Source organism: Pyrus communis, chromosome 5 (genome assembly GCF_963583255.1).
Source record: "Pyrus communis chromosome 5, drPyrComm1.1, whole genome shotgun sequence".
Taxonomy (NCBI): domain Eukaryota; kingdom Viridiplantae; phylum Streptophyta; class Magnoliopsida; order Rosales; family Rosaceae; genus Pyrus; species Pyrus communis.
In genome coordinates this window covers 24,425,367-24,442,795 of record NC_084807.1, presented here as the reverse complement: position 1 = coordinate 24,442,795, position 17,429 = coordinate 24,425,367, and the positions used below count along the sequence as shown (strand labels likewise).

General features: G+C 35.8%; 2 protein-coding genes across 2 annotated transcripts; one reads left to right on the top strand and one right to left on the bottom strand.

Annotated features, from left to right (window-relative positions):
• Positions 1 to 292: 292 nt before the first annotated feature.
• Positions 293 to 5,405, bottom strand: LOC137735123 (putative ABC1 protein At2g40090). The gene is made up of 12 exons (XM_068474504.1): positions 5,163 to 5,405; positions 4,796 to 4,950; positions 4,555 to 4,680; positions 4,354 to 4,449; positions 4,117 to 4,217; positions 3,955 to 3,991; positions 3,449 to 3,667; positions 2,915 to 3,026; positions 2,435 to 2,526; positions 2,165 to 2,344; positions 1,800 to 1,913; positions 293 to 1,476 (listed from the first exon to the last, which is right to left on the bottom strand). Exons 1-12 carry the CDS (start codon positions 5,341 to 5,343, stop codon positions 1,270 to 1,272), a joined length of 1,620 nt encoding a protein of 539 aa, XP_068330605.1. The 5' UTR covers positions 5,344 to 5,405; the 3' UTR covers positions 293 to 1,269.
• Positions 5,406 to 14,075: 8,670 nt separating this feature from the next.
• LOC137735330 (uncharacterized) lies at positions 14,076 to 17,355 on the top strand. The gene is made up of 4 exons (XM_068474749.1): positions 14,076 to 14,547; positions 15,124 to 15,398; positions 16,692 to 16,819; positions 17,012 to 17,355. The coding sequence occupies exons 1-3, from the start codon at positions 14,271 to 14,273 to the stop codon at positions 16,755 to 16,757; spliced, it is 618 nt and encodes a 205-aa protein (XP_068330850.1). The 5' UTR covers positions 14,076 to 14,270; the 3' UTR covers positions 16,758 to 16,819; positions 17,012 to 17,355.
• The last annotated feature ends 74 nt before the right edge of the window (positions 17,356 to 17,429 follow it).

Sequence of the window (17,429 nt, the reverse complement as noted above, 5' to 3'; positions counted from 1 at the left end):
GGGGCAATAAAGCCTACCAGAAACAGTGGATGAGGATCCTCTCCGGATCCTCTTGGTGAGGACCTCGGGGATCACTTCATCGTGTCTGATCGTACATCATGTGCCCAATTTTCATTAGATACTCTTTGTGAGGATCTCGGGGATCACTTCATCGTGTCTGATCGTACATCATGCACCCAATTTTCATTAGATACTGTTTGTGTTTAATTTTAAATAATAAAAATTCAAAATGATTTCTAGCCCCAAGATGACAGATGAACTGACACGATGAAGTGATCCTCGGGATCCTCACAAAGAAGATCTGGATAGGATCCTATTCCAGAATTAATAACCAACCACTACCAGAACTGGTCCCTATTCGTTACCATTCCTAAATAACAAGGACTCTGCTGAAAAATAAATAAAACCAACCAGTTGGTCCGTCAATGGAAAGTTGTTCAATGTTAGGGTGAGGACTGCTATTGTGCTTAAGATCAGTCGCATATGTGCGTTGATTCTGGCCGTTCCTGCTTTGTGGATCCAACAAGCATGAATGACCAGGTTCAGCGCACACTCGGTCGACTGATCCTAGCATTGTCAAATCCGAGCACTACTCACATGCTAGGCATTCAAGAGGCTTACCTCAGTCTGCAGCCAATCAAGCCCTTCGCCACAGAGCCTTCGCTTTTAAGAAGCATGTTGTGAAGCAAGGGATTGGGGCACACTGCATAGAACACCTGATTCAAGTGTGTTTTCGACAAGAAGAATAGGGATGAGGTCAAGATATAACTCATAAGAGTAACTCAAGAAGCTTTATTACCCAAATAAGAATGTAATGTACAATTCTTCTGTGAAAGAATCAATTCAAAAGTCTAAAATCTCTCTGTGCATATACCTCTGTGCAGATAAAGTATATAACTAATATCTCTAGCAAATAATCTGCTTCCAATATACAGTTCTCCTTTCAAGGGTTTCTACACAGAGATCAGATTTTTTTTCTCCAAGTCAGATTTCTCGCTTGTTAGTCTTGCCAGAGGACATTGCGAACAATTATATATAAAACAAATTGATAAATACAAATCATTTATTCCTTCCCATTGCGATAAAAAATCACCTGTCAATCTATTATCAGAGACCCTGCTTATAGACGAAGTGGCTTGATCTATGGAGACAAAGAATGTGTATGCCCATTTTTGGGTAACGAATGAAGAAGTAACTATAGTTTGTTTCACCAATCTTTGGGTTTCCTGAGTTTGCGAGTCATAGAAATTGTGTTTGTGCAGTATCTTTTCAGTTTTGCCAAGCTACAGCTTTCCTTCCCTGTATAAGCCACAACGCTGCTTGCATTGTAAAAAGTCGAACTTCTAATATGATTTTGTCTAACCAAGCACTCAACCAGCGTAGGAAGGACCTCTTTTGTGATAGTTTTGCCTCAATGATAGCTTCAGAAGAAACCCTTCCAATGATCATGAATGTCTCAAGAGAAGGTACCTGCAACTGTTTGAGAAGCATTTCAGGTTTGAGCTCAAATACTAATTATTAAAATAGAAGACAGATCCCTTATAATAGATGCTTAATTTTATTCTTCTACAACCACTGAAATCCGACTCACAAAATTTGACAGAATTTGATGTAAATTTAGAAAGCCATATGGTTAAACACAACAGCTGCATGGTAAGGACATTTGACATACATGCAGCTTATTGCAGACGGCAAAAAAGGCTACATGTACTCACCAGCAGCTAGTTGAAAAGCAGGTTCATCTTACTATAATCAGGTTTTCAAAGGTATCAGCAATATAAATAACAACAAAGTAATACCAGAGCATTGCTAACTGATCGCAAACAATCATTTGTTTTCAGCATTAAAAGAATCTCGCGCGGAAGCCTCCTCAAAAGCTCTGATATTTGAGAGAAGTACTGAGAAGCATACATCTGCAAATGAAACATTGAAGGACGTTCAAGCAGTGATAGTTGTAAGTTATGATTTATATATCATCCACATCAATCACATAACACAAGAATTTAATTACAAGAAGTACAAATCTCCAAAGTGAGTTGCTTTTTTGTCAGTGAAAGGTCCTAATACACACAAGAATTTAACAGCAACACAGTAACAGTACATAACTCAGGTCTCAAATAATTACAAAGTAATGCGAAGCACTTATGCAATTGCAAGAGCTCACCTGCAGTTCTGAACGGTCACTTTCAGTGCCTTGTATAATCAAATGATCAACAGCTGGGTCAATGACCCTATTCCAAGGCCTCATAGTAAGAATCCCTGCAAATAATGCATACAAGTCCTCTCCAGCACCTAACTTTGCACTATAATCTTTTATTGCATTGGCATCAGAAAAAATCAACGCCTGCAACAAATCATAATGAAAAAGAAAGCATGGTAAAGAAAGTTGCTACAATATGGAAAAAAAACTAGTTCAATAAAAGCAAAGGTGTACCTTCCACAGTGCAGCATAGTTAGTTCTGGTCTCGGGGTCAAGATCTTTATACAGACCGTGGTCTAGAAGTATCAACTGTGGCTCTTTCTTCCCTGTACACGAGAAGTCGGGGGAAAATAATTGAATGAGTCTTGAATATCTACATATATTATATTTTACTATTATGACTGCAAGTACACAGCAACTTTGTGACACATTATAATCAATAGTGTGAGTCTTGAAGACCCCAAATATGATTGAGAAATACACAAATATAACTAAACAGTTCATCAGTAGCATTACAGTCATCCTTGTGATCCAGAAGCTTAGCATGATAAAATATCATGAATATGACAAACCAACTAGCTCTCAAACAAATGGGGTGGGACAGCACAATACCATTGAGCTAGATCACAGTTTAGTTCTAGTTGTGCTTACTATAGAAAGAAAACTACTATAAAATTCTCAAATGATAGCCTCTGCAACAAAGTAGATTCTCACCTAGAAAGCTCTTTCCACTACCAGGCAGAGGACGAACTAACAAGTTGGCAGCATGGGGGTCACAATGCACAAACCCGTGTTTGAACATCATTTCTGCAAAAGATTCACTAACCTGCAAAAAGTACATCAATCTTACTTCTTTTTTCTCACTAAATTGCTAACATTACATCTTTATAAGAGAGATGAAGCACAAGTTATTTTCCTTTTTGTGGTCCATTGTTTGATATCCTTAACACGTAACCAAAGTAATGAATCACACAGGGGAACAGGCGTCCAAAACCAGCCTTTGTGGAGGGTCTATATTTTAGCTTCAACCTTAAACCATAAAGCTGTGGTTCCAATGTCCTAAAACCCTAATTCATTTTGCAGTCAAATCAATGTGCAGTCATATAATGGACCTACTTCTGTGGTAAACTTATGGTCAATGGGATCCTTTAGAACGAGTCTGTAATTTTGAATGGGGGCAATCAATACTTTTACAACATGATTGTAAATATAGATTGTAGAAACATGACATGATGCTCATAGACTTACTAGTCTTGCAACTTCATCAGGGCGAATTCCAAGTCTTTTGATGGTCTTCACATCATTTACTTGTGCGCCATCTATATATTCCATGGTCAACAACTTTGAGGTACTTAAACTCCAATATACCTTTGGTGCATATACATAAGCCGCAATATGAGGAGAGAACTTCTGAAAGTTTTCCAAGCATTTCTCACTGTTCCTGGCCTCATTTATAAAATCTAGTTCCTGATTTTCACAATCACATGCAAACAAATGACAACACATCTATTGAAAATACTAGGCAGCACATATTTGTATGAGAGAGAATAACTACAAATGTCTAGCTAAGGTCCAAACTCCACATCTTTTTTATCACTACAGTGGCATATTAGGAAGGAAACAAACATTTCGTGCCAAAAAGATTTTATGAACATATAAAAGTTACTAATAGACAATTAGACATACTGTAGAAATATATTTCTACAAGTTTATGAAGAAGACAATCAAGGGATCTAGAAATTAAAACAAATTACCTTGGGTAAACTTTCCCGCATCTCCTCGATCAACCACCTGTTAATGAAAGCAAGAATGAAAATACAGCAATCAGTACAGCAAGATTATCATGGTGTTCATCATCTTATCAACTAGTAACTAGATGAGAAACTAAACAAGTACAACAGGTTTAGTAGAACTACCTGTAATCAAAAGAAGGAAAAATCTGGTGCAGGGTGTTCACAATAAAGTTCACAGTAGCACAGTCTGCAGCTGCAGTATCTGTCATGTGAGTGTGCTGAACCTGAAAATTGAAAATTATTTGGGCCAAGAAAGAAAACTCTGATAAGAAAGACGCATGTTTCAAAAGTTGAATAAATCTGAAAGACTACTTGATTGCACCTAGCAGTAAAAACCCTTATAAAATTGACAATGGGGACCTTCACAGCCACTTTTTCGCCATTATGATTGCGAGCAACATGGACTTGTGCAAGGGAAGCACTTGCTATTGGAACAGGATCAAATTCAGAAAAAATCTGCATTCAGCAAAGCAAAAATAATCAAAACCTAAATGTAAGCTAATAGAGAATCGAGCATTTAAGAGAGCTTAATCTTAAACCCATACAACCAAAATCACATACTTTATCGGGCGTATCTCCAAGTTCTTTCTTGATGACTTCACACACTTGTTCGTATGAAGAAACCGGACATTTGTTCAACATGGACTCCCTCATTGTCTGGACATACTCTTGAGGTACCAAGTATTCCTGTACAAATTACAAAATCAAATTAACCCAAAAATAATCAGCTCCATTGCTTTCAATCAACGCATAATGTTCCAAATTCAGATTGATCATTTCGAATTCAAATTCGAAAGTTTACCAGCTGCCCGATATGCTGACCGAGCTTGATATATATTCCTCCATTTTTGAAACACAATTCTTGAAGTTTAAGTGCAGACCTAAGGTGAACTTCATGCTTAGCTTTTGCCCTCTCACTGCTTCCTTCAGGAAGTCCCAGCAGTGAATACTCGTAATCTGATTACATACAAGCGATTTCAGGCTCCATTCGAATCAAATTTTCAATTAAACTTAACAAATCTGATTAATTAAGCTAAAGCTGCGTTACTAATGCTCGATTTACTGATTACAACTTTGAAACGGCGACGTATTGTAAACCCTAAACCCTAGAATTGACATTGCTTGGAGACAACGGAGAGTTTAAGAGGCGGAGTGGGAGTGGGACTTACCGAAGGCGATGGCGGCGGCTGTCACGGCGTCGCGAACAAGGCGTGGGGGAATGGTGGTGTAGAGCTTGAAAGTCATGCCGGGGTCTTCGGAGGTGGCGGCATTCGCCGCCGCACCACCGCCGACGATGGCGGTCGCCGACAGTGCGAGCTTCGTGGCTCTCCACAAGGATCGCGTGGCCATGTGGTTGGGCACGTTGCGTTGCAAAATAGGGGGCGAAGGATGCGAGGGAAATCAATATAAAAGGCTCGCGACGGTGACGTTTCATGAGTTTATAAGTCTTTAGTTTTTTATTATTTTATTGGTTTCGTGAAGCGGTTGTTTAAATCCAGCTATTGGGATGGGCCGGGTTTGATTTGACATAATCCAAACTTAGTGGGCTGGGTTTGGTTGACTTTGGGTCAATTTTGGGCTGGGCTTGCTTCATTTTGTATAAACACTTCTTTTCTTCTGTTCTTTTTTTTCCCCAATTTATACACAATTAGTGAAATTCTCAATTTAAAGAGACAGTGATGTTGGACTGGCCAAATTTATTGGTAAAACATGTTTAACAAATGATGTGTCAATGTATGTGAGATCTCATTTATTGTTAATAATATACACGGTTTTTTTTGTTTGTCAAGTTAGTAATATATACGTTTTAAACTGCACTCAAATTTAATCAATCAAACACTGTCACGTCATTCGATGAACAAATTTGTTATTGGTATACAATTCTCTTTCTTTTGAATTATGAATAGTTTTGCTTTGAAGTGTGATAAGATATGATTATGTGGATGGATGGGGGTGGCTCCTCCTCATTAGTTGGATGAGTCTTGGTTGTTCTCCCTCATTGAAAGAACAATACAAAATTGAACGCACTCCATTATTTGGAATTTAATTAATTTGAAAACATCTCCCTCCAAAATTATTGTGTTTGCACAGCTAGCATACTATATTTGTGAATGACAAAGGGGGCATGACAAGAGTCAGCCAGGTGAGTCTTTTCCAAAATCTTATCTTTGCCATCATACTTTTAAAAATGCAAAGGTTCATATAACAACGTAACATGCCAGTGGCAGATTCAGGTTTCATAATTTGGGAGGTTCCAATGTTACATACAAGTTTTCAGATAGAATCATAGAAAAAAAAAAAAAACGTGAAGTGTGTAAAAAAAATTTCCGTTTATTCAATAGGCATTTCCTCGAAAACTTGGTAGGTATTTTGTTGTCAGTCAAACTATGTTGTGCGCATGTCAACATACATGACATATCCCGAAGCAATATGGTGAGGATATAGAGAAAATTTGTCGAGGTTGTCAAAACAACTTGTTGAGATATAGTAAGCAGACATTACATGAATCACTTGGTAGGCACAAAAGGGACCCCTATCAATCATTTGAAGAATCCTAGAAAGACTTTGACATATACATTTTTTCGAACTCTAGGTGGTCTTAGAACCACATTGGTCCCAATGTCCATCCACCTTGTAACATGCCACATATTTTTCATGACTTATGAATACAAGAACAATTTATATTGTGCGAGTAAACTATGATCACTTGATATTCCGTATTAATAATATAATTTTAAATTAAAAAAAATCTACACATATATTTATATTATAACACGAAACACTACGATAACAATATTCTCATATTGTAAAAGTCATTCCCCATGGTATTTCTATGAGTCGTACGCGTTCATATCCATACTAAAATCCGTGTCCCATGCGTGCCAATGACATGCCCTTTTCCATAATAAATTAACAACAAATGTTTCGAGAAGAAAATTTAAATTGTGTGACAATTTATTTACATCATCCACTTTGCTTTCTAGAAAGCTTTTAATATTAATCAATTTCTCCCGCGTGGTGTACGCGTATGTGCATAATCTAAATGCCCATCTTTGTTCCCTTCAATACTAAGTGAAGGGCCACCCTCATCCCTTCTAGGGGGAGACAAGTTCTTCCTTTCTTTTTCTACTTTTCCTTCATTCTCTTTGCGTGTTTATACACAATTCCGAGTTTGGTACGTGTCCCATGACACCCACACTATGGAGAAGGATAAGGACTACATAAAAGAGGAAATTGAGGAAATTGTACAGGATCTTTCAATTTTAATCTAATCCGAATAATGGTCATTTAACTAAAAATATATGATCGTTGGTCGCTTAACTCATAAAATCGTGCAGCTATGGTTCTTTTTGTAAACTCTATTAGAATTTCCATTAAAATGAGTCACGTGTCATGCACGTGAGGGCGAATCAAGAGGAAATTGTGGAAAACCAATGAGAAAATTATAGTAGTGGTCCCTCAACTGTAACCCAATTAGAGAAACGGTTCCTCAAGTTTAACCCAATTTGAGCAATGATCCTTCAACTTTAACCCAATTGTAGCAATGGTCATTCCAACATGACTCACTTTGACGGAAGTTCTGATAGAGTTGTCAAAAAATAACCATAAATGCACATTTTAATGAGTTAAGAAGCAATGGTCACATATTTTTAATTGAGGGACTATTGCTACAATTTTATTTACATAAAACAATGATGTGTGTTCAATTTTTCTACATGACACCGTATGTTTGATTGTTTAACACAACCACATAAATCAATAGTTGACATCCAACCACAAAACTACGCACGACTGATACTTACACAACTCATATCACTAGATACCGCTCAGCCAATCACAGTGTGAAAAGCCTAAAGGACCATACAATTGTGATTAGGCCAAGAATCTTACGGCATCTAACAAAGTCAATTTTTCTGTTCTTGTTTATGGTATCATTTGTAAGGTATCCCATGGTAATTTCCTGCGTTGCGATTCCTTCGGGAACAATGTTGATCCTGTGATCTGTCTATCTCAGTCTCATTCATCCATTCATTGTAATTGTGGCAATACAATTCAATTCCCAATCTTTTAGGTGGAAAGTCCCCGTTTTGTTTTTTAGTGCACAAGCATGGAGTTTCTTGGAATCAGATTCCATACGTTGTCTCGTGCATTTTCATGAAATGTCAATAGAAGGGCTAAAAAGCGGTTATGTAACCAAGTAACAATGAGTACGAGACAGTGTATCGATAACATGGCCCAATAAATTATCTAACCAAATAACAATGAGTACGAAACCGTGTGTCGAGAACACGATCAAATAAATTAAGCTTCACAATATAAATGGTTATGTGGTATACTGACACATTAAAAAATTTCTCTGATTGTACAAAGAAAAAGTTTGATGAATGCTTAGGCGAGTCCCTCAAGTGTAAGGTTTTATCTCACAATTAATGGGCAATGGAGATCATTACTCAACTAACCACGTAGAAAATTTAACTTGAGGGTATGGAGCATATATATGATCGTTGGACTTTATACGCAGCGAACCTGATTCTATAAATATTTGAGATTCGACTTAGTTACCAATTAGCAATAGGGAGTGACCCAACTCTTATTAAGTTCATATGCAAGATTTCCTAATATATTCTTCACAGCCTCGCGCACATTATATTCTTGAAATGAAAATACAAGTGGAATAAAAAATGTGTTTAATTTGTCAGTAAAATTATGATTAAGTGCTATTTTTCTTCATTGTAACTAAACTATTATGAAGCTGAATCAGCTCAAATTATCAACTAATGGAAGTATCATTGTATGTAGAAAAAATGCTTAATTTATAGAGAATATGATTTATTTAGTACAACCATAATTTAGCATTAATATGATAAATCTTATAATTAAGCACCAAATGTCACATGCCATGTTGTCTTCAAGGGAATTGGATCCTCTCTGAGGCAATGCCTCGGGATCTTACCGATCAGACAACATGGGTGTTGGATTTTGATCCAACGATTACAAACAAGAGATCAATTTAAAAGTTATAATAATTGTAGTCGTTATATCAAAATTCAACGGTCTATGTTATCCGGTCAGTTAGATCCCAAGGCATTGCCTCGGAGAGAATCCAATTCCGTCTTTAAGGGCCTCCCATGATGTAGTTCTAGAATCACGGCCAATGATTTTTCTGGGATTTGACTCACTAATAATAATCAATAAAAGGCGGCTTTGCTTACAAATGTCGTTCACTTATAATTCCAATTTTTTATTTTTTTTGTTTTGTCAAACTAATTCTTGTCATACTTTGACAACTTCCCCCTGCTTCTCCTTAGACGACAAGTTAGATATCTCCTTCCCCCAACGAACCCAAAACACTTTATTGAGTCTATTTTTGTTCACTCCCTAAATTTAAAGCGAGTTTTAACGAAAAGTTCACGGTACTGTTTATTTTAACGAAAAATTATATTTTTACATTAAAAAGTCAATCCTGGTACTATTCACTTTACCCTTTATTTTGTCCTTATCATTAAAACGCAAAGTTTTCAAGCCTTTTTCATTAGTTTTTCTAAATTTAAAAGAGATTTTTTAATATTTTTGAAATACAGATACATACATTATATATCATTACGCAAATAAAAAGATATATTTTTTTCTACTTATATAATGATTTATGACGTATGTGCTTTTATTCTGATAATATTAAAAAATCTCTCGTTAACCCAAGCCCCAAAGGAACCATTGAATCTCGTCCAGATTTGCACCACATGTCTATTTAACTGAACATGATTGCTTATCCCTATGAAAAAAATTAAACGAAATAAAACTTACGAATTAAATATTTTATGCCTATAATTAAACTTATCATTTACGATTGAACGACGTCAATATCAATCAATTATTAAATGAGGGACAATAAATAGGAAGGCTTTTTTTTTTCTTAATTGATTTAAGGCAATTGATATGGTTTATTATTTTAGCACCCTACAAATTGTTGAATAAATCTCATATACTTAATACATTCCATTTACTTCCTCATAACACCCTCACACCCCACATTCTTAATATACACTTTACATTTTCTATATGCACCCCATATTTTCCATACACCAATTTCTCAAATCTTATAAAGCTTTTAATTTGGACAAATAATGCCGACTAAAATTTTGACAAAATATACTGTCTAGGATTTAAAGTATATGTGAGTTGATTTCAATTCCATTATTAAAACTCATGTCGTTTGTTTTTAATATTTTGTGGTAATTTTAAGTGTTTAATTCTTCATGTGATCCTTGTGATCCTTAAAAGATCAATACGAACATAGAAGCTTGAATAACGCATCAAAAGCAAGATTAAATAATTATCGATGTCGTCAAAATTACTAAAACAATAAATAATATGAAGTCTGACCTTATGTGAAGTTTCTGAAACATCGATTTCGTATTTCATTCGTCAAAAATAATTTTTCTCAATTAACATGTTTGTAGTTTCATTGGTTAGGGTTTTGTTCAATAATGGAGGGTTGAAGGGGTTTTGATAGTTGAAGAAGATAAATAATACCTAAAAAGTGAATTGGGGTGTATATAGAATTTTTTATTTTTTTTAACCTTATAAAGTCAAAATTGCCATTGCATAATAGGATAATTAAGTTATTTAATATTAAATTTTAATGTGGGGTACATTCAACATTTTGTGGGGTACTAATATAATCAGCTACTTAGTATTACTTCTAGTGGTATTCCTCTTCACTTGTAAGTGAGAGCTTTGAGATTCGATTCTCGCCAAATGCGAATTTGAACCATATTATTACTAACTCATTTTGAGGCTAAGTCCACATCATCCCTTTTAGTGTAGATAATATCGTTTGTTTAAAAAAAAAAAATGAGTATAGACTAACCATAGTTTGGAGAGATTTCAATATGTTCAAGACACGAGGCGATAAACCATATGTTATTATATAATCGGAGAAATGTTTTTGTTTTTTTTTTTCAAATGTCTCGCCAACTGCATAATGACATGTTGTGTTTTGTCTTGTATTCCAGTCACATTAAAAAATATCTCTATAATTTGAATGGGATAATGATTACCTTGGGTTAGGAAGTGAGAAAAACGGATTCGATTTTATTAAATTTGAACCAACTTCTTAAGCATTTGACAGAAAAACAAAATTGAGGCCGCTTTGGCTAGTCTTCCAAGCTGAAGACAGACAATTTTAATTTGGCTTATTACGTAAAAGAGCTTTGGTCAAGATTCACAGTTTCACACATACGATTATATATTTTGTAAATATAATCACCATCCCATCTATGTCAAAAGGTAATGACTTTGATATGATTTTCTTTTGACTATATTGGGAGGCTGGGAGCAGACTGCGCCGTGAGAGTGGAATCCGACGTGATTCCACGCATTCAAAAGGCCATGAAAGAAATGTTCTGTCACCTAGATATGTGGACGTCAAGATTAAAAGTGAAAGCGTAACGTTCTTTAACTTCTTTTGCCATGGTTATCTTCAATCGAACTAGAATTTTGCATGCGACTTGTTTTGCACTTTTTTTACCATGCATAAATTCTAACGTGTGAAAAGATGGTGTGAAACAGGTTGCATATAAGTTTTTGTTTATTCCAACAGACCTAAATATTTAACTGTATTATAATTACATTCGATTGTGTTTTTTTAGCAATGTCTCGTTCCTTTGGTTTTATGTACGTTTTGTGCCAGATTACAAGTCAAGCCTTGGTTTTAGTTTTCAATATTGCATTTTGATGTAAGATATAGTTGGTTTATACACACTGTTTGAGGAACCCTTTAAGATTGGGGTCCCGTGCAAAGACACCTATTGCACATGTCCGAAACCGTCACTGACGTCAAGTTAGGAAGAACTTTCTGCATGCGGTAAAACACCAGTCAACAAAATGAACCTACAAATAGGACTCATGACTCACCACTCACTAGCTATTACAGTAGTATTTTAACCACTAATTACGATTAAGCCACCGATTCGAAACAATTAAGCACGTTGTTGTTGTATTTGTAGTTTGGTGGTGTTGTTAGGTTGCTCTCACGCACATTTTGGATCCCGTTGATAAACAAAGCTCAAAGCTGGCATAGCCTGGCATATGTGGTGTGTTTGATAACACAAATCTGCCGGAGAAGCACGTTAGCATCTTTACAAACAGCTGGAGGACAAAACTTCAATTGATCTCGGTGTCTTCTCCAACTTTGCAGGCCATATATACGCTCCTTTAGAAAAAGATGATTACATACAACTTGAAATATAATTATACATGTCTACAACTCTTATCATTTGATTAAAGTTCTACAAGAGAATATCACCATTTACACGAGAATATAGAAAAGACATATCATGCAATAATATGAGAGTACGTGTTTTGGTCTTATTGGATGAGAATATTGTCATAATAAGACAATCCTACCCTAAATTTTCTCAAACAACACATATAATCTCTTATTATCCAGCTCATGAAGTTATGTAACACCCAATTAAATATAGGATATTTTCATGCTTATGTTAGGTTTTCTCTCAAAACTTCCAAACGCGTGACTTGACGCCCACATAGATAATAATTGAACGCCACGTATCATTGCGGCCGTTGTATGAAAAATCTCATTAGTATCTGAGGTGGATTGTCAACCCTTCCATTTCCATACTCTCCCCATACCCTCCTGCTTGTATGGTCACGGTTAAACCATGTCAACATTTTATATTCCTATTACTTTTTGTTTTATTATTTCTATAAAAAATTAATATAAAATATTGACATAACTTAATCGTGATCACACATCATAGAAGAGTATAAAGAAAGTATGAAAATGAGAGGGCAGATAATCCATCTCCCATTAGTATCACCAACGTGCCAGGCCACATAGGGACGTCGTATCACTGCTGACTACATACAGATTAGGTGCATGATTGCTGCCGATGGATTATCTGGGTCAGTCCCATGGATTTTTAATTTCTTCACCAAAGTTTCCAATGCCAAAGTAACAATCCCATATTTTATGGGTCATTAGAAAATTATTATACAATTGTAAAGTATTTTGCTCTCAGTTATTTAATATTAAAGTTTAATGGTATTCTTTTTCATTTGTATTTTAGGTTCGATTTTTGTCGAAAACAAATTTAAACTACATTATTATTAGATCATTATAAGATTTAGCCAATTCTTACCATTTAGTGTAGATTATATTGTTTGTTAAAAAAATATATTTAACCCCAAATATACACAAACCAAAAAATTATTAAAAACCCTCGATTCGCAATGGCAAATTGTTCCATGTGGTCACATGGTCTCGAATCGGTCGGTTCCACCATACCCGGTTCAATTGATTGGCAGTTCTTTAAATAGTGAAGTGAACAAATTTTTTGAAAAAATAAAAAATAGAAAAACTTTCGGTTAGGCGGCTTTTCCCCATTTGATAAGATTTATCCACATTGTACAGCCTAAATCCTTCTAGACAACTGACCCACAAATGAGACACGTGGCAAAACCCTATAGCAATAAAGTTTAAAATCGTGAGTACAAAGTATGTTACAGCTAATCGTTCACGCGAGTATTATCGATTCTTGATGATTGATTTATATAGAGCTTATAATGTAACAAGAATTATGCACGCATGTGAAACAGATTATGACAAGTTTATTAAATATGCATAAACACAAATTCGAATGATTAAAGACTCACAATGCCTAAAGGATCAATACTCAATCACGAACGTAAACGAAAGTTATTGTGCACGTGAAAAATTTGAGACCTGCAATTATCAATGATCACAATTTGTTCACGTGAGTAAGAGACCGTCAGTGATAAAATTATCGTGTAATGCACATACATCTATGTAATTTCAAATAATTTAAGATTTTCGATGGATCAACAGTCAAAATTCGCTAACATGCGTAAAAAAAACTATCTGTGGCAAATTACATGCAGGCACACATGATGATTTCCCAATGGACCCATTTTCTTAATAAAAAAGAAAGGAAATATGTCATTGCTTGTCGTTTTTGGGGCATTTAGGTATTGCCGTTAACCTTGCGACGAGATAAATACCGAGAAAGAGAAGAGAGGACTCGTCCATTTAACCGGCTACGTCCCAACCAAGTTCCAATCTTTGTCATCAAGCAAGAAACGAGTCCAGTCAAAACATTACGCCCAACGCCTACGCTGCGCACCTTCCCCTCCTTCCCACCCCTTTTTATTACCTTCTTTCTCCCTCTCTCGGTGTCGGTCGAAGAGCCTCCGATTATTCTTCGTACCCAGAACTCGAAGTCGAAAATCAAGACATGGGTTTTTTGAAGGAGGAGAAGTCCAAGAGGGTTCTGAGGGGGGTTAAGACTGTGTTTTTCTTGATTACTATGTTGATTTCTCTGCTGCTGTTTTCGGCTCCGATTCTGCTTGTGATTGCCGATACGCTTCTCCCTTCGGCTATACTTTCTGCCTCTTCGTCTTCTTCTTTGATTTCTCTTGAAGCGCTGTCGTCCCATTTCAATAACTACGATTTTCGATCCTCCCTCGTCGATATTCCGTTGATTTCTATCATCAGATCAGCTGTCATATTCTGTAAGTCTTAATCCTTACTCTTTTTGTTGCTTATTTTTTTGGAACTACTTGTTTTTCTTTCAATTTCTAGCACAAAACTATGTCTTTGGACAACAGAAGTGAGTTAGGTAGCATGCTTTGAGACGTGAGTTAGGTCGGTTGGTCTGCCGTCCAACCGATCACGTTTGTATTGGGATTGCAGAAATGAGTTAGGATAGCTAGGTAGGACGGCCAGGACAGTCCTGTTGCTTTTCACCCGGGTTTGAATCTCAAAAAGCATATGCTTCGAGATTGCAGGCGTCAGTTAGGTAAATTAACCATAGCAGTTGATCCTGTTGCGTTACACCGGAGTTTAAATCCTAGTTCAAAAAGCGTATGCTTTTAGACATAAGGTAAGTTAGTTGGTAAGGTCAGCATGTCATGTCACCTGAGATATGTTTTAGGATGGTAAACATGAGTCAGGTCAACTGGGCAAGATAACGAGTTTTACCGCAGCCCGAGTTTGAATCACCTCCTCGTAGATTAGATTTCGCGACTAATCTGATTATGTTGAAATTAATTTGAATTGGTTTTTATTTTTTATTTTTTGATCTGCAGGCGTTTACAGCTTCTGTGATGGACCAAGGCTATCACACGGACCGTATTTGGGGATCACCACCATGTGTTCTGTGCTGTCCCTGGTGTTTGTTTCATTGAAGGCTTCGTATGTGTTTGGGGCTTCTGGTGTGGAGAGGGCGGAGTATGTGAGAGCAACAGATATTGCTCTGTTCATCTGCTCTCTGGCTTTGGCTGTTGGGCATATTGTGGTGGCGTATAGAACAAGTTGCAGAGAAAGAAGGAAGCTTTGGGTGTACAAAATTGACATTGAAGCTGTAAGTCCTTGCTCTCTAATCTCCATTTTCTCAAGGGGTTTTTAACGAAACACTTCCAATACTATTCATTTTTAACGAAAAATCATATTTTTACCTTTCCTTGATACTATTTACTACACATTTATTTGTTATTTTTCATTAAAATTAAAAAAAATTTGAATTTTTCGTTAGTTTTCTGTTTTCTCAAATGAAATCATATCAATTTTAGGGCTATAAGTTTGCACTTTAATTGGAAGATATGGAATGCTTAAATAAAAAAAGCAGACGAAAAGTTGGGTGGGTTAGTTTTATTTCTCCGTCCCTTTCGCCTTGAGTTCAAATTCTCTCCATCCCTTTCAAAGTTCACATTAAAAACCTTCACTCGTAGGGCAATAACAATCGATCTAGTGATGTTTTTTTTTATGTGTAAATAAAAGGTATTATGATCAAATTTCTAAAATGACGATTTTGCCATCATATTATTCGCCCACCCCTTTATGAAAAATATTGTATTACAAAAACGAAGTTTTAAGTATTTTTATTATAAAATAGCATTTTTAATTGAGTTATTTGGGCATAAGCCTTTGAGTCAATTGGGATGTTTGTGGTTCAACCACTACCATAGAAATTCGCTTAAAAGTTTCAATTTGATTGTTTTGACCAATAATTTAATTAATGATAATGAAAGGGTTGAATACTTTGAATTTTAAATTTCTAATCTTCTGGAAAGGTCAATATTCATGTTCTTTTTCCTCAAGGCAGCATTGAAAACGTTTAGGATACTTCCCTGTTACCATATTAATACTAATCTTTGTCCATAATCCCTGTATTTTCCATTTTTTCTTTTTTAATTTTACTATTCTTACGGGCGAGACATGAGGTGAAGGAAATGTTGCTCATTTGTACCCAAAACGTTACAAATTCTAATCGTAAAAAGTCTTTTCACAAAATAAAAATAAAGCTGCTTACAATAAACGTTCCCCAACCCTTGCAAAACAGAAATTTTTTTAAGTTTTCTCTGCGAATTGTTAAAATATATTAGTGAGTCCTGTATTCGAGGAAGAATCCGTGATGGGTGGCCGTTTACACAGATGGGCAGCTTTGCCTTTGTATTTGAATTGTTGACCACATGCCATTTGCAGCAACTCTGCCAAATATTTTGTCTCATCAGAATAAACTACTTTCGGCCATCAGAATCTTCCCTAATTCATGTGCTTTCTGCTAATCGCCAATTAATCCATAATTAAACATGATTAAGTATTAAACGTTCATGATTTATCACATGCTGATGTGAAAATTGCCATGTGTTTGCAGGTTTCAGCTTGCAAAAATGGGTTCCCAAGGTACCAGAAGCTTCTGAAAGAAGAAAGGGTGAAGTAAATTCACACGACATGTGAAGTTATTTTTAGCCAATCCCAATCTTACGGGTCATTCAGCTACAGGTAAATTTCACTTTGCAGCGGTTAATTTTCGAAAGTGTTTTATAACGGCTAAAAGAGTTTTGAACTTCCGAGATAACAAAAAACGCTTATAATAAAAACACGTGTGACCAGAGGTGGTTCTCGTGACGTTTTCCTTTCCGTTTCCCTGTGTTATGTTCTCTTCTCATCTATGTGGCTTTTGTTTTGGTGCAGATTTGTTAATTAAATAGGAGAAGGTATAGAAGCAGCCCCTTCAATCAACATCATGTTGTGCAAATGGAGGTTGTGCGTAGAGAGAGTATAGAGGTGGTTTCCACCGCAGCAAATACATCATTTTTTTTTTGTTCTTTACATTCAACAATTGTACAGTTACATTTGTATGTAAAAGACATAATATTTATGAAACTAGCCGAAGTTTGTGATGTTCGTGCAAGTGCCTAACCGTAGCATACCCAAATCATGAATTGGCCTATGAATTTTCAGCATGGTTTCGAAAAATCGTCTTTAAAACATAAGTTATCAATACATATGTTTCTCTACAAACATGGGTTTTGAAGAAGCCCCAATCATTTATCGTTCTCAAAATCTACTATGGATATCAATTCTAAGAGAAATGTTAAGGAGACTATTT

Excerpts from the sequence above, each read along its gene's own strand:
- LOC137735123 (XM_068474504.1), bottom strand. The coding sequence starts at position 5,343 with ATGGCCACGCGATCCTTGTGGAGAGCCACGAAGCTCGCACTGTCGGCG. Across the intron at positions 2,345-2,434 it reads ACTATGCTGCACTGTGGAAG|GCGTTGATTTTTTCTGATGC; the intron begins GTACACCTTTGC and ends GATTTGTTGCAG. Across the intron at positions 1,477-1,799 it reads GATCAGTTAGCAATGCTCTG|TTGCAGGTACCTTCTCTTGA; the intron begins GTATTACTTTGT and ends CTTCTCAAACAG.
- LOC137735330 (XM_068474749.1), top strand. The coding sequence starts at position 14,271 with ATGGGTTTTTTGAAGGAGGAGAAGTCCAAGAGGGTTCTGAGGGGGGTT. Across the intron at positions 14,548-15,123 it reads CAGATCAGCTGTCATATTCT|GCGTTTACAGCTTCTGTGAT; the intron begins GTAAGTCTTAAT and ends TTTGATCTGCAG. Across the intron at positions 15,399-16,691 it reads ACAAAATTGACATTGAAGCT|GTTTCAGCTTGCAAAAATGG; the intron begins GTAAGTCCTTGC and ends ATGTGTTTGCAG.